This window comes from Crocuta crocuta, unplaced genomic scaffold (genome assembly GCF_008692635.1).
Source record: "Crocuta crocuta isolate KB4526 unplaced genomic scaffold, BGI_CrCroc_1.0 scaffold73, whole genome shotgun sequence".
In the NCBI taxonomy this organism is placed as follows: Eukaryota; Metazoa; Chordata; class Mammalia; order Carnivora; family Hyaenidae; genus Crocuta; species Crocuta crocuta.
The window spans coordinates 6,477,655-6,501,320 of record NW_027529443.1 but is presented as its reverse complement, the minus strand read 5'-3'; the positions used below and the strand labels follow the sequence as shown (position 1 = coordinate 6,501,320).

Here is a 23,666-nt window from a genome sequence, read left to right as displayed (position 1 = left end):
AGGACCTGTCCGTCTGGGGGTAGTGGAGTGCAGAAGGGAAGTGGAAAGTTCAAGGGAAGCTCGAGTCTCATTTGTCACATCAGGAAATCAATAGGTAAGGACCCAAATAGGTAAATTAAGAAATANCCTGCTCACGCTGTGTGTGTGTCTCTCTCTCTCCTAGAAATAAAAAAAAATTTAAAAAAAAAGAAATAGCAAAGAAACTATATTATTTAGGGATGTGGCAATTTCCACCTGAAGTAACATCGAGAATAATTGGAAGCGATTGCCTCTGGAGGTTGGAAGCAGGGCTGCCCATGTCCTCTTGCAAAGGTTGTAAACTAAAGTTGAGCAGTACCCAACCTGTACGGTCGTACACCATGGTCTTACTAGGAAAACTGTGTTATTTTTATTTTTTTTTAAGTTTATTTTTGAGAGAGAGAGACAGAGCGAATGCGGGAGGGGTGGGGGTGGGGGTGGGGACGCAGAATCTGAAACAGAGCCTGTGAGCACAGAGCCTGATGTAGGGCTCCAACTCTGATGGGGGAGATCATGGCCTGAGCCGAAGTCTGATGCTTAACCGATTGAGCCACTCAGGCGCCCCACGTGTTATTTTTAACCATGTGCTTTACTAAGACTTTTTTAATTATAAGAACTAATACACAGTGGCTCTAAGTCCTGGCTGGGTTTTGGACTCTTCATAATGCAGGTGAGAAAAGCCTATCTTCGGCCTCCCTAGAATGGGGCGGTATCAGGCATGTTTGGATTCATGGTCTCAAATGGTGTCGTCACTGTTCATTTTGCTCTTCATCTCTTGCTCTGCTCACCACCAAACATCAGCTTTGTTCTCTGGTGGCCTTAGCCCCTGCCCCCGAATCACATCCTACACGAAAGGATGATACTGTCTTCCAGCCTCTCAGGCTAAAACCCAATCTGGGATTGGGCCAGATTGGTTAGCTTGAGTCACATGCTCACCTTTGAGCCAATCAATATGGCCAGGTGCATGAATGGTGTGACTGGTTCAGACCTGGGTCATGTGACACACCCTGTTGCCTGATGGTGGATATCCAATCCCAGAACACGGGGGGGGGGCGGGGGGGCAGGCAGATTCTGGAACAGAAGCAGGTGTGTGACCCAAGGTGGCCCTGAAGTCACCCTGTTTTCCGTGGTGCAGTTGACGACCCGGCGGGTTCTGCCGTGCTGGGCATACCTTGGTGTGTATGCACTGGCCACAACACGTGGACCATACTGGCTCTGGGGTGCTGGCGCCTGGAAGTGGCAGGCAGTTCATTTCTACAGCTAGCAAGGCAGCTCTTGGGGGTGAAGAGAGCCCCAAGGAAGACCAGTGGTCACCGTGGCTTGGCCCACAGTCTTGACCTGGACATTGCAAACATTGTGTTCTGTCCCAGCCACTGCCAGAGGAACCCAGTGGCCAAAGTCTAAAATAACCTGTTCCCCGAAGACCCCTGAAGACGCTTGGCTTGGCTACTAACCAGCTATCCAGGTTACCAGCGTGGCTGGGACCCACGGCTCAGCCCCTTTTCTTTAGGATAATAAAAATGATGATGATAATAATTCTGTGTCTTAGTGCTTGCTCTGTGTGAGCGCTGTCAGGTTAACCGGGTGAGTAGAACTCTGCCTCCCAGATTATCGCAAGGAAGCTGAGGCTTGAAAGGTAATGTCACACAGCTAGTAAGTGGCAGAGCTGGGGCTTGAGGTTGGGTCTGACTCAGAATTCCACTCAACCACCTCTCTATACAAATATTTTCCCAGAGTGTGTCAGAGATGGGGCGGGGGGAAGGGGCGTGGTATGTGGGTTCCTGAGCAAGGGGAAACGAAACCTTCCAGAGAATCCTGATGTCTTAGCTGGGGTCCTGCCCCTGGTCTCAGCCTCTTTGCCAACGAGAGCAGGCCCCTGTGGGCCGAGGAAGCCCAGGTCAGATGGAGATTCCTGGGAGGTCAGAGCTTTGGCTGGTGTTGGAACAGATATCTTGGGGCTGAGTTATGGAACATTGAGGGCTCCTTGCCTGCTTGGGGAATCCACCGTCCTGCAGGGCGCAGTCTTCCTGGGTGAATGTGGGAGTAGCTGCCAAGTTTGGACTCTGGATTAAGGCCACAGTTTTCCCAGGTTGAACCTACCCAGGCATTGACTTCTCATAAGAGATGTGATGTGACTTTTTGTGGGAAGGATGGGGATACTGGGCTGGATAGAATTATAAGTAGTATGGGGGGAAATTATAGTAGATATTATAAGTTTAGATAGTCAAGTCTGAAGATTGTGAGTCTGGGACTGTTATACTGCCCCATGATGGAAGATAATGCTGCCCCAGGCTCCCTCTGTCTCATGACTCTGCCATCCACAGCATATGCTTTTCTCTTCTTGGTTAAATATAGCTGTTTGAGTTCCGGCCATCACACCTCCATTCCAGCCAGCAGGAAGGAGGAAGATTCCAGATGGGCACACTCCCTCCCTTTAAAAACTCTTCCCTAAAGTTGAAAACAGCCCTTCTGTTTATGTACCCTTGGCCAGAACTTGGACACATGGTCACACCTAACTGCAAAGGAATCTGGGAAATTTAGACCTTCTTTTGAGTGGCCATGTGCTTAGCCAAAAAATCAGCGGTTGTTAAGGAGAGAACAGCTGTTGGGGGACAGTTCACAGGCACTGTCACAGCTGCCTTAAGAGCAAATTTATGACAACGGAAAAACCATAAAACATCCCCACTCAGTTCTGGAATATGCATCATGTGCCTGCTGAGTGCAAGGCACTGTGCCAGGCAGGGTCGCAGCTGCTTGTCTGCAGCTCCTTTTGTTTCCCAGGGTCAAGGAGAATGTCGGGTCTGGGCTCTGCTCATAGTTACTCTGTGAATCTAGGCCACTTCCCCTCCCTCAGCTCCCCTCACAAATGGGGGAGTCAGTGAGATGAATTAGTGTAGTCCAGGTCAGCAGCAGCACAGCTGGGGTTTGTACCTGAGTGCAGGCTCTTAGCCCCTGGGTAACACTGCCTGGAAGTCTGTGGGTTGATGCTGAGGTTCTGGCCCCTCCCCAGCCCCGTCCCAGCCCCTAGAGGCCAGTGACCCGGCTGGGTCCACACTGCCTTGGTCAGCAAAGGTTCTGGCCAAGGGCTGATGGGGGCAGAGCAGGCACTGGGGCTGGGAGCCGCGGAGGGGGAGGGGTGGGCCCAGGGCCCAGGGAAGGTTTTGGTAACAAGCAGGGTCAGATGGCTCAGGCATTGGCTCCAGCCTGTGAGAGTGTCCTGCCCACGGGGTAAGAAACAACTCTGCAGTTGACACCTGGGGCAGCGATTTTCAAGAAACCACTGTGGGTGGTGCATTAAGGGGAAAAAATGAAAAAGAAGTAAAGCAAAACAAAAATAAGTCGACTAGAAAATAGCAGAACACATTGTACAAAGTGAGTCTAAGTATGGTTTCCTGAAATTTTAATTTACACTTTGTGTGTACTGAGTTAGGATAGAAATATATCCGCTGCTATGGTAGCTGTTAAGAAAGTGCCAGAGCCTAAGATCTAGGAGGCTGCCTGCCGATAGAGAGAGCCATTAAGAATAATCGGGATTATTGCCTCGACCTAAAAATGTTTTAAAATTGTTTTCATTTGGGGCGCCTGGGTGGCTTAGTCGGTTAAGCGTCCAACTTTCGCCTAGGTCATGATCTCACGGGTCGTGGGTTCGAGCCCCGCGTCGGGCTCTGTGCTGACTGCCAGCTCAGAGCCTGGAGCCTGTTTCAGTCTGTGACTCCCTCTCTCTCTGACCCTCCTCTGCTCACGCTGTCTCTCTCTCTCTCTCCTAGAATAAAATAAAACATTAAAAAAATAATAAAAATAAAATTGTTTTCATTTATTTATTATTTTATATTGAAAGCAATGCAGCTTGTGAAAAGTTAAAACAGTGTACAAAGTTCTTTTTTTTTTTTTTTTTTAAGATTTACTTTATTTTGAGAGAGTTTGTGTGTGCACACAGTGGGGGAGGGACCAAGAGGGAGAGAGAGAGAGGTTGAAGGAGAATCCCAAGCAGGCTCCACACTCAGTGCAGAGTCCAATGCAGGGCTCGATCCTATGACTCTGGGATCATGACCTGAGCCAAAATCAAGAGTCAGCCACTTGGGGCACCTGGGTGGCTCAGTCGGTTAAGTGTCCGACTTCAGCTCAGGTCATGATCCCAGAGTCATAGGATCGAGCCCTGCATTGGACTCTGCACTGAGTGTGGAGCCTGCTTGGGATTCTCCTTCAACCTCTCTCTCTCTCCCTCTTGGTCCCTCCCCCACTGTGTGCACACACAAACTCTCTCAAAATAAAGTAAATCTTAAAAAAAAAAAAAAAAAGAGTCAGCCGCTCAACTGACTGAACCATCCAGGTGCCCCTGTAGCAAGTTCTTAAATGTTCTCCCCACCCCCACCTGCCAGCTTCCATTACTACTGCCCATCCCAGTGTTGGTAGAGTTCCTGGGAGTCCTTGAGGGAAGTTTTAACACATCTACTAATGTCCTTTTCCTTTTAACTTGAGTAGGATCACCATAATAGACCTGCTGTTCTTCAACTTGCTTTTTTTTTATTTAATGTTTTTTGGTTTTGTTTTATTTCTGAGAGAGAGAGAGACAGCGTGAGCAGGCGAGGGTCAGAGAGAGAGGGAGACACAGAATCTGAAACAGGCTCCAGGCTCTGAGCTAGCTGTCAGCACAGAGCCCGACGTTGGGCTCGAACCCACGAATCGTGAGATCACTACCTGAGCTGAAGTCGGACGCTTAACCGATTGAGCCCCTTCAACTTGCTTTTTAAATGTAACAGTTTTGTGGGGTGCCTGGCTGGCTCAGTCAGTAGAGCATGTGACTCTTGATCTCGGGTTTATGAGTTGGAATCCCACATTGAGTTGTAGAGATTACTTGAAAGTAAAATCTTAAACATAAATTTAACAGTTTTTCTTGACTTTTTAAAAAATTCCGCTTTATTAAAATATTCACAAACCTGCCAATCTATCCATGTAAAGTGTACAGTTCAGCTGTTTTTAGTATATTGGCAGTCATGCAACCAAGACTAAAACCAACAGTTTTAGAACATTTTCATCGACTCCAAAGAAACACATTAGCAACTGTTCCCCTCCCCCCCCATTCTCTCCTCCCCCATCCGTAGACATTCACTCATGTACTTTCTGTCTGTATAGATTTGCCTTTTCTGGACATTTCATACAAATGGATTCATTCAATATGTGGTGTTTTGTGGTCAGATTCTTTCACTTAGCATAATGCTTTTAAGGTTCACCCATGTGTCGGTAAGTCCTTCCTTTTGGTGGGTGTATAGTATTCCATTGTGTGGATAGGCCACATTTTGTTTATCCATTCATTAGCTGATGGACATTTGGGTTGTTTCCCCATTTGGCAATTACAGATAATACTTCTATGAACATATGTGTACACGTTTTTATGTAGATGTTTTCATTTCTCTTGGACATATACCCAGGAGTGGAATTGCTGGATTGTATGGTGATTCTGTGGTTAACTTTTTGAGGAACTGCCAGACTATTTTCTAAAAGTTGTTGCACCATTTTACATTCCTACCAATGGTGTATGAGTGTTTTAATTTCTCCGTACCTTTGCCAATATTTGTTATTTATTGGGTTTTGCTAAAATTATTCTATCCCTTCTAGTGGGTATGACTTTGACTTGCATTTCCCTAATGGCTAATGATGTTGAGCATCTTTTCACATGCTTCTTGGTCATGGGTATGTCTTCTTTAGAGAAATGTCTATTCAAATTCATTCAAGCCCTTTGCCCATTTATTATTTGGGTTGTTATTTTATTGTTCAATTGTATAATATTTATTTTGAGAGAAAGAGCATGTGGGAGAAGAGCAGAGAGAGATGGAGAGAGAGAATCCCAGGCAGGCTCCAAAGTGTCTCAAGGTAGAGCCCATTGTGGGGCTCAATCTCACGAACTGTGAGATCATGACCTGAGCCAAAATCAAGAGTTGGACGCTGAGTGAGCCACCCAGGCACCCCACAAGTGGTGCCTAATTTATCTGTTCTTTTGTTGCTTATGCTGTTTGTGTCCTATCTAAGAAGGCTTTCCTAACCCACATCACAAGATTTTCTCCCATATTAGACAATCTCTTAGCTTTTATATTTAAGTCTCTGATCCATTTTTAGTTATTTCCCATGATGAGTATAAGGAAGGGGTTCAATTTCATTCTTTAGCCATGTATATTTACTTGTCTCAGTACCGTTTGTTGAAAAGATTATTCTTTCTGCAGTGAATATGGTCTTGGCTCCCTTGTCAAAATCAACGGTTATAAATGTGAGGGTTCATTTCCGGACTCTCAAATCTCTTCCATCAATCTATGTCTATCCTCACGCCGATACCAACTGTCTTGATTACTGTAGCTACATAGCAAGTTTTGAATTAAGGAAGTGTGACTCCTTCAACTTTGTTCCTGTTTTTTTTCAAGACTGTTTTGGCTATTTTGGGACCCTTGAATTTTCATATGAACTTTAGTACCCATTTGTTAATTTCTTCAAAAAACCACTCGGATTTTGATAGTGGTTGGTTTGAGTCTGTAGATCAATTTGGGGAGTATTGCCATCTTAGCCATATTAAATCCTCTGATCTGTGAACACAGAATATCTTCCCACTTTTTTAGGTCTTTAAGTTTTTTCAACATGTTGTGTTTCTCAGTATACAAGTCATGTACTTCTTTTATTAAATTTATTCCCAAGTATTCTTTTTGAAGTTCTTTATAGATGAACTTGTTTTCTTAATTTTGTTTTTGGATTTTTCATTCCTAGTGTGTAGAAATACTATTGATTTTTCTATCCTACAACCTTGCTGAACTTTTTCTTGATTGTTTTGCATGTCTGTGTGTATCTCGAGCTTCCCCTTTCTTATAACAGTCACACAGCCGTTCATGGTATAGAAAGCTCTAATTAATTGACAAGACTCCACTGATGGACATTGTGGATGTTACCATTCTTTTGCTGTGACTGATTATGCTAAAGAGAACATTCTTTGGGTCACACAACCATTCTGTGGGCAAGTATTGAGTGCCCAGTTTATGCCAGGTACTCTTTGAGGCACTGGGGATACAGACAGTAAAAAGGTAAAGGAGGTTTCAGCTTGGGAAAATCTCTGATGAGAATAAAGCAGAGAGATGTGCTAAGGGGTGACTGGATATGTGTATGAGAAGAGTTCTTTGAATTGAGGGACTGGAGAATATTTCTCTAGAGAGGTGACTTTTGAGCTAGGATCCAACTGATGAGAAAGAACCTACTGTTGGAAGGTTGGGGAGATTGTTCTAGGCACAGGGAATAGCGAGCACAAAGACCCTGGGGTAGAAATAGGCTTCCCATGCTCACAAATGGAAAGCAAACCAGTGGGCCTTGGAGACCGGCCAAGGCCAGAGGATAAGTGGGCAGGGGCCAGACTAAGGCCGGCCTTGTAGCCTTAAAGGCCATTTACATTTTATTAATAATGTGGAGAGAAGCTGCCGGAGGGTGTTAAGCAGGGGAATGATTTAATCTACTTTATGTTCTAAAACGATCACTCGAGTTGCTTAAGAAGCATTTATTTTCCCTGCCTTATTTCAAACACAGAGTTCTTCGAAGTGGAATTACTGGGTTGACAGGTTTGTACATTAAAAATGTTCTTAAATGCTGCCTGCCTAGTGCCTCCCCAAAAGATAGCTGTAGTTTTCACTCTGAGGGTGCCAGCTCTTTGTCACCAGGGGCGCTCGTGGTTAGGTGCACAGCGAGCTCTGACTCCCAGGACCCCGTCACCCATTGTCTTGCTTCCCTTGCAGGACCCACACTGCTGCATTTGCCCTGTAACTCTGGCTGTACCGCCTGCCCCTTGGGTAACACGGGCATCCCAGGAAGATGGCAGACGAAGACCTCATTTTCCGCCTGGAAGGTGTTGATGGCAGCCAGACCCCCCGGACTGGTCATGACGGTGATTCCGAGGCAGACAGCGATGATGAGGAAGGTTACTTCATCTGCCCCATCACCGATGACCCCCGGTCACACCAGAATGTCAATTCCAAAGTTCATAACTACTATAGCAACCTAACGAAGAGCGAGCACTATGGCTCTAGCGGGTCTCCTGCAAGCTCCTTCCACTTTAAGGTGAGTGGACCACCTGTTCCATCCTGGCCCACCTGCCGCAGGGGTGGGGAAGTGGGCTCACTGATTGGGCAGCACTCTGAGCTCTGGACATTGGCCGATATGCCTGTTAAGCTGGGAGGGTTTTGTTGGCTTAAAACAAGTCTCATTACTTTAGAATGGTGTTATTCAAAGAGCTGCTCAGGACCCACTCCTGGGCCATGGAAACCTTGACCAACTTTTAAAATATTGCAACAGAACAGAATACATGAGGGCATACCGGAGAACACTGCAGACTATAAAGCTCTTACTTTCTGGGACCGACGCTCAGACACGTTCACATGTGTGGTGACCCACTTGGTTGTTGTTGGCCAGGCTCTAATCATGTGAATATTTGCATTTCATCCCCGACACGTGTGTATGTGGGTGCAGGGACGTGACGTCAAATGTAGTTCTTCGTGTTGGTTGTGGTCAAAAAGGCCACTGCCTTCATATAACACTGTATGTTAACTATACTGGAATTAAAATAAAAATCTTAATAAAAAAATTAAAATGAAAACAGACTTGGGGTTGGGCAACCTTCTTCTGGATTGAGGAAAAGTGTACTTATTTGGGATGTGTGCTCATGCCAGAGCAAAGCTCATATAAAGGGTTGGGGGAAAGATAAACATTGGGCTTTTGTATAATAACTGGTGATGAAAAAAATTCATTTTATTTATTTAGTTAGTAATCTCTACGCCCAATGTGGGGCTCAAACTCATGACCCGGAGGGGTGCCTGGGTGGCTCAGTTGGTTGGGGGTCCAACTTTAGCTCAGGTCGTGATCTCGCGGTCAGCTCGATCATCTCAGGTTGTGATCAGCACATCGGGCCCTGTGCTGACAGCTCAGGGCCTGGAGCCTGCTTCGAATTCTGTGTCCCCCTCTCTCTCTGCCCCTCCCCTGCTCGCACTCTCTCAGAAATGAATAAACGTTAAAAAATTCAAACTCATGACCCTGCAATCGAGTTGCATGCTCTTCCAACTGAGCCAGCCAGGCGCCCTGAAAAAAAATTTTAAATGCAATAATGTTATCCTGATTTAATTTAATGCTTGCCAATAGAAGGTTAGTACTGTAAGCAAAATGTGAATTGCCACTTTGGGATTTAGAATTGGAGCCATTCTTCTCTAACTTCAAAATTAATCTGTTTTTATAAAATTAATAATTCTAGGGATGCCTGGGCGGCTCAGTCGGTTGAGCATCTGCCTCTGATTTTGGTTCAGGTCATGATCCTAGCGTCGTGGGATTGAGCCCCGCATCAGGCTCTGTACTGAGCGTGGAGGCTGCTTAAGATTCTCTCTCTCCCTCTGCCCCTCTTCCCTGCTCATGCTCTCTTAAAAAAAAATTAATAACTCTAGTTCTTGGACAGTTGGATTTTTTTTCCTATCAGGGCCAGAGTTCTAGCTGAAGTCTCTGTGGGGCAGGCAGCTCCAGAAATAGTCCTGTGGGTCCCCTCTGAGGTTGGAGGCCCCTCAGGGGTCAGACTGAGGCTTGCCCTGCTTTCCCATCCTGAGCCAGCCTCTGAAACTCACAGCCAGCCCCATGGAGGGCAGCACGGGAAGGGGAGCAGAGCAGCCTGGCACCCCGGTCTCTTCACTGGGAGCTGGGGAGGCCGGAGGAAATGCGGATCCCTGAGGCATCCATGTGTGAGGAAATCTGGGCACCAGCGGGGTCTGGAGGGCTAAGGGCTCGTGACTCAGAAACCAGCTCATGCTGGCTGAAGGGAAGAAGGGTATCCGTTATAATAGTCCAGGAGTATTTCTGGGGACCCAGGGGAAGAAACAACGTCTAGTCTCTCAGGGCACAAGTCTAGGAACCAGAAGACAGCAGGCTGTACTGTCTCTCCCTGTCTCTCCCTCTCCTTTATTCTTCTCTGCTTCCAGTCTGGACAGTGGGAAAATGGACCCCTATGGCCCCAGTGTCCCCTCATTACAGATGGAGCCATGTGCAAAGACGGCCTTCTCCCTCTCCATGCCGTTTGCAGGGGGCAAATATCTGCTTGGCCCAGCCGGAGTCAGGCATTCGCTCTCTCTGACTCAGTAGTTTCTGTCCAGGGCATGGGATTGAGGGGCAGGGGAGTGGCCCACAAGAGGGGACTGCTTCAGGAAAGGGGGATCCTGGTGGCTTCCTTGGGGAGCAGACCGCTCAGCTGACCCCTTGAACCCAGTTGAGGCTTTTTGGAAGACACTGAGAGGGCCCAGGAGCTGAAGGGTCTCAGACACAGCCAGCCAGTCCCTGACCACAAAATATAGTTTGGTGAAGCCTTTAAAGGAAACGCAGACGGAGTGACCCAGTGACACGAGGTTTATGTGCAGGTCTGTGGCTTTAGGAGGTGAGCCTCATGAGCGTAGGGCACTGTAGCATTTATCACTCATCTCCAGTGCCTGGGGCCATGCTCTGCACACAGTAGGTGCTTATTTCAGAATCAGGGACGGGATGGAAGAATACTCAACTGACTTCACTGTGGGTGCTCTCTTGATGAAGGACAGTATTTACCTAAAACGTAAACCCATGTGGGCCATTTGACAATAGTTCTTAAAATAAAAAATATACCTCAGACGGCAAATTGATCTCTGAGAATCATCCTCAGCCCAAGTGCTCCCACTGTGTGTACTGTTGTCTTCGCCCTGTTCCTTATGGCAACCCCACGTGTTCCCCACAAAGCCCATATGGGAGGGTACCCACCTCAGTCTAGAACCAGTACAGAAGAAGGACGCCTGGGCGGCTCAGTCAGTGAAGCGTCTGACTCTTGGTTTTGGCTCAGGTCATGATTTCACTGTTTCGTGAGTTTGAGCCCCGTTTCAGGCTCTGTGCTGACAGTTTGGAGCTGGCTTGGGATTCTCTCTCTGCCCCTCCCCCACTCACACTATCTCTGTCTCTCTCAAAACTGATAAAAAAAAAAATTTAAAAATTTTAAAAAAGAACCAGTACAGAAGTATTTGTACAAATACTCAAGTTTTAGATATTCTAAGATGTTGCAGTATTGTTGTAATAAAGAAAAAATAGACATAGCTCAAAGGTCCATCAAGAGGGGCTTATTTAAATGATAAACTATGGTCCTAAGAGAATAGTGTATTTACATTAAAACAAAAATGATGTTTCTATGTGATTTGACTTGAAAACTGTGCCAAGATGTATATATATATTTGGAGGGAAAATCCATGAAAAGCAGAGGGATAGTGTGGGTCCATAATTAGGACATAAAATGTTAGCTGTTTTTATTTTTATATGCCATTAAGTAAAATAGCAAGCTAAAATATAATACAGTCTCACATTTATCAAAAAATATATAAACACATCTTAGTATTTGCATTGCAAAAACTGACAGAGGAATTTATACCCAACAGTTAATGGTGATTCTCTCTGGGGAAAAGGGTGCCACTATGGGAGACTTTATGTTATATATTTTTTTAAACATTTGGAACTTTTTTTAATGTTTATTTTTGAGAGAGAGAGAGAGAGAATGCAGGGGAGAAGCAGAGAGAGAGGGAGAGAGAAAGAATCCCAAGCAGGTTCTGCACTGTCAGCACAGAGCCTGACGCAGGCCTTGAACCCACCAACTGTAAGATCATGACCTGAGCCAAAATCTAGAGTCAGAAGCTTAACTGATGGAGCCACTGAGGTGCCCAAACATTTGGGACTTTTAAGCCACACATATGCATTACTTGTGTGCAGAAGAAGGCATTTTTAGAAGAAGAAAAATAAAGCAAAACATCCAGGTCATCTCCCTTCCCTCAAACAAACAAAGCAAAAAATAGCCCCTCTTTCTACAAGGCATAGTTCAAAATCCTCAGCAAGGATGAGAGCGCTCATGGTCCCCAGGGACCGTTCTGGGCTCTGTTCATCCCCCACCTCTCCCTGCTCCTGGGATAGGCTTCCCTTTTAATGCCTCTACCTGAAACCTCTTTAAACTGATGCTTGATCTGGTCTGTTAAGATGGTTGTCGTGGCTCCCTCAGGATGTGGTTTTAAGACACCTTGCCCTGGCTATCTCTTGTGCATTCCCTGGGTTAGGAGACCTCTTTGTGCATCTGTTATCCTGAGTCAGCGGCTGCCTGCAGGGCTAGGGACTGTGTCTGATTGCACTTCCCATTCCCTGTACTTGCTAGAATGACCATTTATGGACAAGACTGTGCCTCTTCATTGCCCACCATCCTAGGTAACTGAAAGCAGGCTCTGTGGCGTTCCTGTGGCCTGTGGCAGCTTCAGAGGGGGACAGCAGCTCAGTTTTCCAAACCTCACTTGTCCTGGCGCTCCACAAAGCTAATGTGTTTTTTGTTTACTGTTGACATGGCAACCTGGGCTGTTCAACCAAAATGGCCACCTGGAGTTCCTCCAGAGAGGCACCACCCTGGCAGGTACTGGGCGTGTGTTGTGAACAGTCCAGTTCTGTCACTGTCAAAGTCAGGGCCTTCCGCCTAGTTCCTGGGGGCGGGGGGTGGGGTGGGGGATGATGGCGGCGGAGTCATTCAGGGGGCTGCCCTCTTGATAGAATATCAGGCAGCCAAGGAAGGATATTTATAGAGTTTACCATAACGTGGGAAAGTGCTTCTGCTCTGGAGTTAAACTTAAATAGCAGAATATAGAGTACAGTTATAGCTTTGTTAAAACACACTCGCACGTGCACGCACACACATACATATACACACACAAGCCGGGTTTGTGGGATTGTATGAGGAGTGATTGTATTTCCTTTCTACTGCTCTGTCATTTCTCCATTTTCTAGAATAAGCATGTATGTTTTTAATTTTTTAGTAAAGTGGGAAATTTGATTTTAAGAACTTGTTCTCCTGGTGTGGGAGTGTCTCGGGGATCACTCCATATCAGCACATAGAGATCATCTCTTTTATTTTTAAAGTAAATTATGTTATATCACATGATGTTCATGGATTTATGTAGCCAGTCCTCATCTTGGGGGACACTTTCATTGTTTCCCCCCTCTTTCCCCCCCTTACAAACAGTGCTGTAATAAATCTCTTATATGTATAGCTAAGCAAACTTGAAAATGCATATATTTCAGGGGTGCCTGGATGGCTCAGCAGCTCGGGTCATGATCTCGCGGCTCATGGGTTTGAGCCCCGCATCAGGCTCAGTGCTGACAGCTCAAAGACTGGAGCCTGCTTCGGATTCTGTGTCCCCCCCCACCATTCCTCTCCTGTTCACACTGTCTCTTTCTCTCTCTCTCTCTCAAAAAAAAAAGTAAAAATAAATAAACATTAAAAAAATTTTAATGCATTTATTTCAGGTGCGCCTGGGTGGTTTAGTAGGTTGAGCATCAGACTTCGGCTCAGGTCATGATCTCATAGTTTATGAGTTTGACCTGCACATTGGGCTCTGCGCTGACAGTGCAGAGCCTGCCTGGGATTCTGTCTCTCTCTCCGTCTCTTTCAGCCCCTTCCCCACTCGTGCTCTCTGTCTCAGAATAAATAAGTAAACAACAAAAAAAATAATTACTATAAAATGCATGGATTTTTATAATATATAAATAATATGTATACAAGGTAAAAAGAATTCACACTGTATCAGTGGTATAGTGAAAAGTAAGCCTCCCACCTCAGATCCCTGCTTCCCTGGGGGATGTCCTTCCAGAAACATCCCCTGCATATGTAAGCATCTATATGTGTATGACCCTCCCCTCTTGTTTTTATGGGATCGTTAGGCACCTGCAGACCCATCTTGCACTCTTGTGGCCGTCTTCCCACATCGGCATGTATGAGCTGGCATCAGCTAGCTCCTGTGTAACAGCCACTGTGGGCTGGGCAGGCACTGCCCTGCACACTTTATTCATTTACTCTACATGGCAGTCCTGTGAGGATGGGCGTTTTGCAGACAGTATACCTGAGGCTCTGAGATCTTAATCACTTGATGCTCCTCGTGACGGTAGCATGTTGCAGCTTATTTTGTAGTTTTGTGATGGCTGAATATCACATCTGGAAGCCCCGTACTATATTGAGCCAGTCCCTCATGCATGCTCAGGAAGGTCGTTTCCAGTCTTCTGCTGCTATCGGCAGCTCTTCCTTAACCATCTCTGTGCGTATGTCCTTGTGTCCAAGCAGGTACATCCCCAAAGGGGGAATGGCTGGAGTGAGATGTTTGAGAGCTCGCTGGGCATTGGCAGCTGTCCTTCAAAGAGGCTGCACCACTATCTGCCCCCACGCTGTCTGGGCATGTCTGCTTCCCACGCCCTTGTTTGGCGGGCTTTGGTGATTACACATCTTTTCAGCCCACCAAGGGTGGCTCTAACAGCTTGGTCAGAGGACAGTGATTACCCCAGAATGAGATGGACATGCCAGCCTTTGATGACTCACCGGGAAGAGAGGCATCCCTGCCCATCTGAGCCCCAGGAGGCCCCACTCTGGCAGCAGTGGGCTTCTGTCCCTGCCTAGTGACCACAGGAAGCTCTGTGCACACCCAGAGGTGAGGAACATTTTGGGGCTCTGCCCGCTACTTCGGGAATGCAGAATCAGACCAGGAAGCTTAGGCATTCAGTGCCCAAAAAGCTCTGCACTTCCAATAAGACGAGGGCCTGCTGGGCAGATGAAGGAAAAAGAGGGTGACGCTGGCAGTGGGCAGGAGGCCACCCGCTGACCTGGTGTCTGAAAAACAGGACAAGGCTGAGGGGATTCAAACCCAGCTGCAGGGACTCCTCTTTCTGAAGTCTGTGCATGTACTAAAATGCTAATGCTCAAATCCAGGGCGCCTGGGTGGCTCAGTCGGCTAAGTGTCTGTGTCTGACTCTTGGTTTCAGCTCAGGTCATGAGCTCACGGTTCATGGGTTCGAGCCCCACATGGGACTCTGCGCTGGCAGTGCAGAGCCTGATTGGGATTCTGTCTCCCTCTCGCTCTGCCCCTTCCCTGCTTGTGCGCTCGCTCGCTCTCTCAAAATGAAATAAACATTGAAAAAATATATACATATATTTCCCACACATCCTTTGTGGAAATGTGCTGGGGTACAGGGGCTCCCGTCTTCAGTTTTACTTTGTGTATGTTTTTAGCAGCTTCACTGAAATATAGCTCATATCACATACAATTTAGCCATCGAAAATGTCCAAGTTGGGGCGCCTGGGTGGCTTAGTCGGTTAAGCGTCCGACTTTCGCTTAGGTCATGATCTCGCGGTTCGTGGGTTTGAGCCCCGCGTCAGGCTCTGTGCTGACTGCCAGCTCAGAGCCTGGAGCCTATTTCAGAGTCTGTGTCTCCCTCTCTCTCTGACCCTCCCCTGCTCACGCTGTCTCTCTCTCTCTCTCCTAGAAATAAATAAAAATATTAAAAAAAAAAAAATGTCCAAGTCAGCAGCTTGAAGTATATTTATTCAGTTTTGCATCCACATAGCCACAATCTGTTTTAGCCCATTGTCATTAGCCCTGAAAAGAAACCCCACTTGTATCTCTCAGCCATAACTCCCCAGTATCCCCAACCCACCCAGCCCCTGGCAGCCACTAATCTACTTTCAATCTCTGTGGATTTGCCTTTTCTGGACATTTCATATAAGTAGGATTCTATAACATGGGATCTCTTGTATCTTGCTTCTTTTACTTAGTGCAGCGTTTTCAAGATTCATCCATGTAGAAGCATGTGTCAGTGCTCATTTTATTGCTTAATACTACCCACTGCATGGATGTCCCGCATTTTATTTGTTCATCTGTTGATGCGCATTTGAGTGGTTTCTCCCTTTTGGCTTTTGCAAATAATGCTACACGAATCGCCGTGTGGACGTGTGTTCATTTCTCCTGGGTAGATACTTGGGAGTGCATTGCTGGGTCACATGGTCATACCCTGTTTGGCTCTCCTTTTTGCAAAACAGCAGGGAACTTGGGGCTTGACAGGCTTGGTCTGCCCTTCACAAGGCTGCCATGAGGTGCAGGCTGGGATTCTGTCTGGGAAGGGGCTTCCAGGAGGCAAGGGTGTTATGCCAATCTCAGGAATGTTACTGCATTGCTGGTTATTATTGCCATCCTTCCCACCCTTTCTTCTCTAGCCCTGGCTCCAAATCCAGCTGGCTGAGGGAGACCAGCTGCAACTATTCCCTTTTGACAGAGAGATTTTTTAGGACTTTTAGCTATGTTTCTTTGGCACTTATTTGTATGATTGCTTATGGAAGTAATCGTGTTCCTTGTAGAAAACAGTGAAAGTGTATATATAATTGCTGTTAAGGTCTTAGTGTGTATTTTAGTCTTTTCTGTATTTCACTACAAATATAGACTTGACTAAATAAATAGGGACTTTTATTGCATTAATAAGATCATCTATCTGTGTCTTCAGAAACCAGTTTTTCTTGGCAAACAAGAGATGGTGCATATCATTCCATATTAGTAAATGTGGATCCAATTCATCTTTTTTCTTAATGGCTCCCTGGCAGCCTGGATGTACCCTCGTTGCTGTAAGCATTTCCTCCTTGTGGGATACTTAGACGGTCTCCAGTTTTCTGCTGTCATAGCCGGTGCTGAGTCCCATGGAAATTGCATGAAACCTCCAAATGCATGTGGTCCGGAGTGGGGCAGGCACACAGCACTTTCCTAGCAAAGCGGCCTCTTCCCTAGCAAGCAAGCTTCCCCAATTCTTCCTGCTGCTTTTATGTGTCCTTGGGTGTAACCCTTTACTATCAGCCAGGAGGGGCGAGTCAGGCTGACACGGAGCTACAGTTCTTAGAGTCTACAGAAAGGGAGATGGGAAAGGACATTTTATAACATCCACTTGGGGGAAAACAGTTGATGTTTCAGGGAGGATTTAGTCAGCTTCCAGATGCTTCCTCGTGTAAGATCCGGAGGAATCTCTTGATTGCTGTGTTGGTGGTATTAAGAATAGCAATATATAAAGAGGACCAACAGCAATAACATCCTATGTGCCAAAGAAATTACAAACACATACCCCAGCTTTCGGCCTTACTCCTGGCATATTGCAGGAAATTTGTTGTTGTTGTTACTTTTATTTTTATTATATTTATTTTTATTTTGTGCTCTCAGGCTTTGAGGAACCAAAGATTTTTCTGCTCCCTAGGCAGGGTTATATTTTCCTTTTTAGGAACCCCCTTGGCACTCCCATTCTGTGTAAGATTGCCCACCAACAACTGAGTTCGAGTCTTTATTTTATTTTGGGGGGATCTTTTTTTAATGTTTTTTAATTTATTTCTGAGAGAGAGAGACAGCGTGAACAGGGGAGGGCCAGAGAGAGAGGGAGACATAGAATCTGAAGCAGGCTCTGGGCTCGGAGCTAGCCATCAGCACAGAGCCCGACGCAGGGCTCGAACCCACAAACCATGTGATCATGACCTGAGCAGAAGTCAGACACTTAACCAGCTGAGCCACCCAGGCGCCCCGGGGATCTTTAAAACTAGATAACAGTAGAGCTGGCAGAGCCTTAAGAATCCCCTAAACCGGTGATCTTTGTTAACTTTGACTTATAAGTGCAATACCTGAAGGGTATTCAGTATGTTAATATTCTCGTAGTAAAAAAAATGCAAACAACATAGGTAAACCTATCTCCCAGAGATAACCATTTTATATCAAGTTGGGAGAAAGGACCTTTCAGACCTCTTTTATGTACTTACATATAAAGATACTCTCACGTGTATATATACACACAGGCATCCTTGGAAATCCATAATGCTGGGGTGCCTGGGGGGCTCAGTTGGTTAAGTATCTGACTCCTGATTTTGGCTCAGGTAATGATCTCACAGTTCATGGGATGGAGCCCTGTGCTGACAGTGCCAAGCCTGCTTGACATTCTCTCTCTCCCCTACTCTCTGCCCCTCTGTACGCTCTCTCTCAATCTCTCTCTGTCTCTCAAAATTAAAAAAAAAAAAAAAAAATGAAATCCATAGTGCTGATTTGTGGGTTTCCTCTACCAGTAAATGGTGTCATACTGCTTGCATTATTCAGCAACTTGCTTTTTACCCCCAAACAATAAGTTTTAGACTTTGTCCATTCACTGTCTTGATCTTTTTTTTAAAAAAATTATTTATTTTTTTTAGTAATCCCTATACCCAACATGGGGTTTGAACTCACAACTCCTAGAAATTGAGAGTTGCATGCTTTCCCGACTGAGCCAGCCAGTCCCAATACCTTGATCATCATAATGGCTGCATACTAATATGCCAGGTGTGGGGAATCATGCCCCTGTGGATAGGCAGGCTTTCGGCAATGCCTGAGTGTTATATGGCGTTGTAAGCAGGGACCCATCTTTAGGGTGCTCACCTGTGCACACCTGAGTAGGTGATCGGCATGGCTGGGTCACAAGTCAGTGAAGAGACTGCCAGATGCCTCTCAAAGGTGGCAGTACCTGCTTCTACTCCCCTCAGTGCCTGAGAGTACCGACTTCCCATAAACACCTGATGGGTAAAATAGTGGACCAGTGATTTGCAGCTTGTTATAGGCCTGTTGAGCTGTAATGAGCACTACAACCTCAGTGAGCCACTATTCCTTTTTTAATATTTATTTTTGAGAGAAAAAGTGTGTGTGGTTGAGCATGAGCAGGGAGGGGCAGCGAGAGAGAAGTGGGCTCTGTGCTGACAGAAGAGAGCCTGATGTGGGGCTTGAACTCATGAACCATGAAATCATGACCTGAGCTGAAACCAAGAGTTGGAGGCTTAACTGACTGAGCCACCCAGGTGCCCCAGTGAGCCACAAGCTATTTCTGACAGGAATGTGTCTACCTCAGGAAAAAAGTTGGCCACTAGGAGTTGAAACATTCTTCATTGACTTTCGTAAACGAGGAAATGGAGGTTCCCCAGTTAGTCAGCCATGGGTAGGAACCAGAGTCTAGGGAAGAAATCTTAGTGTAGGACCTTTCATACTGCGCTTTAAAAAAAAGTTAGTTGCGCTAAATCCATCTGTTGCCAATAAGGAGTGGTGTGATTCTTTTCTGGGTTTGGGAAAAAAGGTCATTTTGATCCTGTGAAATAACATGCCCTCAAATTCTGAAATACTTTTTTCCTAGACTATTTTTTCAGTTGGAGTCATAGCCTCTAACCAGGAGGTAATTTTTTAATGTTTGTTTATTTTTGGGGGGGAGGAGCAGAGAGAGAGGGAGACAGAGGCTCCAAAGGAGGCTCTGAGTCATCAGCGCAGAGCCCAACGTGGGGCTCAATCACAAACCACAAGATCATTGACCTGAGCCGAAGTGCCAAAGTCAGATGCTTAAACTGACTGAGCCACCAAGGGGCCCCCAGGAGGTAGTTTCTGTTGATAATCCTCATTGAATGGGGAACTTGGGGAGCATTTGAGTCACCAGTTAATAGAGGTGCAGAGAGGCATGTGTCATAGGCAGGGAATAGGGCACCTGTCCAGACAGGCTCATAACACTACACGTTCCTTAACAGGCAGGGGTCAGGGTCTGTCTCTGCAGTTCACAGCAGCTGGAATGTGAGAGGAGACAGCGGCACTTTTTCGTTAAGTACAGAGATTCAGGAACTGTTTTAGTTACAAACATGCCTGCTGCTGGGTTATTTGTAACAGGGAAGAATCAGTGACAAGCTCAAAGTCTGACAGCGGAGATCCACAGGTGAACGGTTAAGTCAATAATGATAAACCACCTGTACAATAGATTACTTAGCTGTTACAGCTAACTTGCAAATTCATGGTGTCATGTTTGTGTTTAAAAATAGAAGTGATGTGCAGGGCTCCTCGGTGGCTCAGTCGGTTGGGCATTCCATTTCGGCTCAGGTCATGATCTTGCAACTCATGAGTTCCAGCCCTGCGTTGGGCCCTGTGCTGACAGCCTGGAGCCTGCTTCAGATTCTGTCTCTTTCTCTCTGCCCCTCCCCTGCTCACACTCCATCTCTCATTCTCTCAGAAATAAATAAACATGAAAAAAATTTTTTTTTAATGTAAATGATGTGTCCTCTGCCTCTTGGAATATAATTTTGGAGAAACTTTCTGGAGGAGAACTCCAAACTTGTACATTTTTTAAATTTTCTTTTCTTTTTCTCAAACTTGTACATTTTAAATGTGATCCAGCAATGACACTTCCAAGAACTATGTACTACTGAGGTCTTACACAATTGCATAAAGATTTATATGCGAGGGTGTTCACTTCAGGACTGTCTGTACTAGGAATTATTGGAGAGAATACAAATATCCATCCACTGAGGTTCAAGAAATCTCTTAAGGTACATTGGTACAATTATATATCTTAGAACTACAGAAGGGAAATGGGGTCAACCCAGCCTGCCTGTACACGTGGTGTGGAAAGATGTCCAAGGCCCTGTGGTAAGTGGAGAAGAGTAAAGTGCAGAAGGGGGCAGGAGGCCCTGGCCCGATGATAAATTCGCGTGTTAACAACTGCATCAGAACAGACTTGCAGACTATCTACATCAGCCGTGGACTGTGGTTTTCAGAGCAACCAGTCAGAAAGTACTTCCACTTTCCACTTCACATTCTGTAGCGCCTGCGGTTTTTTACAGTAAGCAGATCAGATATTTGGAATCAGGAAGATAATCTAGATCACTGAGTAAAGTACCAAGTCCCATTGGCCCACTCTCCTGAAAGTCTGTAAATTATATTTACAGTGTGATTCCAGCCTTACGAAACACACATGGGAAGGATCTGGAAAAGAACATATCCAAAGCATTGAGGGTCGTTGCTCTGGGTGGGCGGCATGTGGCGAATTTGAATTTTGTCTTCTGTTTTCTAAGCGTGAATTAGCTTCCAAATTGGAAGAAAGAAATTCTGGGCTTGGTTTTTGGACTTTGGAGAGATTGGAAACTGCCAACGAGGGAGCCCTGTCCTGTGCAGCCCATGTGTGTGCCTGTGTTTAGAGGTGTGTGCGTGCGTGCGCTCTCTCCCTTTTCTCCGTGCAGCAGGAGCCCTGCTGTGAGGCTCAGGCCGGGGCCATGCTTGGGGTGCCGTTCTCTTTGGGTTGAGCTCATGGGAAGCTGAGCTGGCCCCAGAGGCTGAGAGATACTGACGGCAGATGAGGAAATCTAGAATTGCTCTGCCACCCCCAGTGTTCAGCTCACCATCCAACCCCCTCCCGGTGGCTCAGGCCTCTGCCCTGGAAAGGAGTTTTGGCCTCCCCAGTGCCACATGACGTTACAGGGCCGAGGTTCAGGCTCTTCAGGGAAAGAGGGAAAGCATCCTACTTCAGCCCAGGTCGTGATCACACAGTTTGTGGTTTTAAGCCCCACATCAAGCTCCGTGCTGACAGCTCAGAGCCTGGAGCATACTTTGGATTCTGTGTCTCCCTCTCTCTCTGCCCCTCCCCTGCTTGCTCTCTCTCTCTCTCTCTCTCTCTCAAAAATAAATATTTTTTTTTAAATTAAGAAAAATAAAAAATGGGGTTGTGTCGTGATACTGTTGAGAATCAGCCTTATCTCCATAATATCATCTTTCCCAGTCAGTACCCAGAAGCCCTGTTTCTCAACAGGTTTTGAAAGTTTGGGGGGATGTTTTTGGGCCCCACAAGGATGAAGGGGCACTAAGGCATTGAGTAGGTGGAGGGCATAGGTGCTAAAAGTTTGAAATGGGCAGAACAGTTCTGTGCAATGAATTTTCCTACATCCCAGGACCTTGGAATGTCTCGTGGGAATCTGTTCCTAATCATCCGAGCCCAGAACTTAGCACTAAGTTATTGCAAAGGCAACATATCTTTGGCATAGTTGGAGATATTCTGAATTTAGGAAAGTTATGTTGTCTGTGATTTTCATTTAGGATGGTAAAAGGGGGCATACTTGTGATTCATACAATATTTATAAAAAGGTGACCTTGACTCTGGTAGGGCCCACAATTCCCACTAGTAGGTAATGCGGTCACTTGGGAGGAAGGGCTGTTTAGCATTTTAAGTGGATGAAACCAAAATATATTTAACCAGTCGCCACAGATGGACATTTGGGTTGAATTCCATTTTTCACACAGCAATGCTTTGTATATATATGTTTGCAGATTTGTGTTTGTAGGACACACTTCTCAATGTAAAATTTCTGGGTCAGAATAAAGGAATTCGTATTTTTTCATCTCAGTACACTGCCTGGTTGCCTTAAGAGGAGGTTTAGACCCATTAACCATGTGTGAGGGAACCTGTTTTCCCCACATCCTGGCCCACACTAATTATTAGCAGTCATTAAAATGCTTACCAGTCCGAACAAGGGGGGGATAAGGAGATTGATGTCTTATTTTTATTTTCAACTTTTTGGTTATAAGTGAAGTGGTGTGCTTTCCTATGTGTATTGTGATTCTTCCTTGGTTTCATGGTTAAGATATGTCACTTCTGGGGTGCCTGGGTGGCTCAGTTGGTTAAGTCTCCAACTCGGTTTCCTCTCAGGTCATGATCTCATGGTTAATGAGATTGAACCCTGCATTGGGCTCTGTACCTGCTTGGGATATTCATTCTTCCTCTCCCTCCCTCCTCCTCCCTCTCTCCTTCTCCCTCCCTCCTTCCCCTCTCCAAATAAATAAATAAACTTAAAAAAGAAAAAGAAGAAGAATGTCACTTCTGCCTATGGGAAGGCCCTGCCCACAGGAAAACAAATAGGGTCTTTTGGGAACTTTGTTCCCACAAGATGACAGCTGGGAATATTTCTCTCTCACTGATGCTGTCTGCCTCCCCAGAGGTGGGAGACACCTGGGAAATCACAGGGTAGGAGGTGGCTGGACGGCCCTGCCCCAGAAGCCCCTGGTCTAACACCTCTCTTTGCCTTTTGCAGGAGGCTTGGAAGCATGCAATTGAGAAGGCCAAGCACATGCCTGACCCCTGGGCTGAGTTCCACCTGGAGGATATTGCCACGGAATGTGCCACGCGTCACAGGTTGGCAGCTCGTCTGGGTGTGCTGTATGGCCCCAGGCTTCAAGGATTCCTTGGGGGTATGGGTCCCGCTTCTGCTTATAATCAGCGAGGCCTATGTAGCCTTGGAGGTCAAGGAGAAGGGCAAAACAATAGTATCTGCCAATATTTGAGCATTCATGCATGCTTGCGGCACTGCTCATTACCTCATTTCCTCCTCAGCGTGGTCCTGTAACATGTATTTGTCAGCAAGGCTGAGCCGTGCTGCGGTAACAAATACATCAGAGGCTCAATGCAGCAAAGGTGTACTTCCCACTTGAGTGAAGTTAGGGGAGAGCCCCAGGACCCCTTGGGGCTGCTCAGGGATCCAAGCCACTCCATCTTGTGGTTCCACTGTCCCACCACGTGGCCTCTACAGTTACCACCAAAGGGAAGAAGAATGCATGTAGATAGCATGCCAGCTTTTTGATGCCTTGGCCCCAGGAAGATTCATAAAATGGAGCTATGCGCATCTAGGTTTCCTATTTGAAAAGGCACAGGGAAAGAAGAGTTATGTCAGGGGGTTTCAAGAAAGAAAAACAATAGCAAAAACCGCAGACCACCACCGCTAAGGATAACTATGATGACAGTAGCCCTTATGTGTGGAATCCACGTGACAGGCACTGGCTCAAGCCCTCTATGTGTGTTTACTCATAAAAAAGCCTGAAGTACAAATCATGTCAAGCATTTAGGACCCCACTCTGAGAATCTGATGAGCGCCATCTCAGAAAGTTGCACACATATGTCTAATTTTGTGCATAATATTAGAGAGCTCCAGGGCAGGTCCAGGTGTAGCAGGTCCA

General features: G+C 46.1%; 1 protein-coding gene across 2 annotated transcripts in view; it reads left to right on the top strand.

Annotated features, from left to right (window-relative positions):
• Nucleotides 1–23,666, top strand: part of EEF2K (eukaryotic elongation factor 2 kinase) — a 72,192-nt gene that overhangs the window by 18,213 nt on the left and 30,313 nt on the right. For both annotated transcript variants that reach the window (XM_077760515.1, XM_077760514.1), the window contains exons 2-3: nucleotides 7,779–8,100; nucleotides 22,748–22,848. In XM_077760515.1, the coding sequence (XP_077616641.1) occupies nucleotides 7,855–8,100; nucleotides 22,748–22,848 (347 nt within the window). In that variant the 5' untranslated portion in view covers nucleotides 7,779–7,854. The remainder of the gene's footprint in view (nucleotides 1–7,778; nucleotides 8,101–22,747; nucleotides 22,849–23,666) is intronic.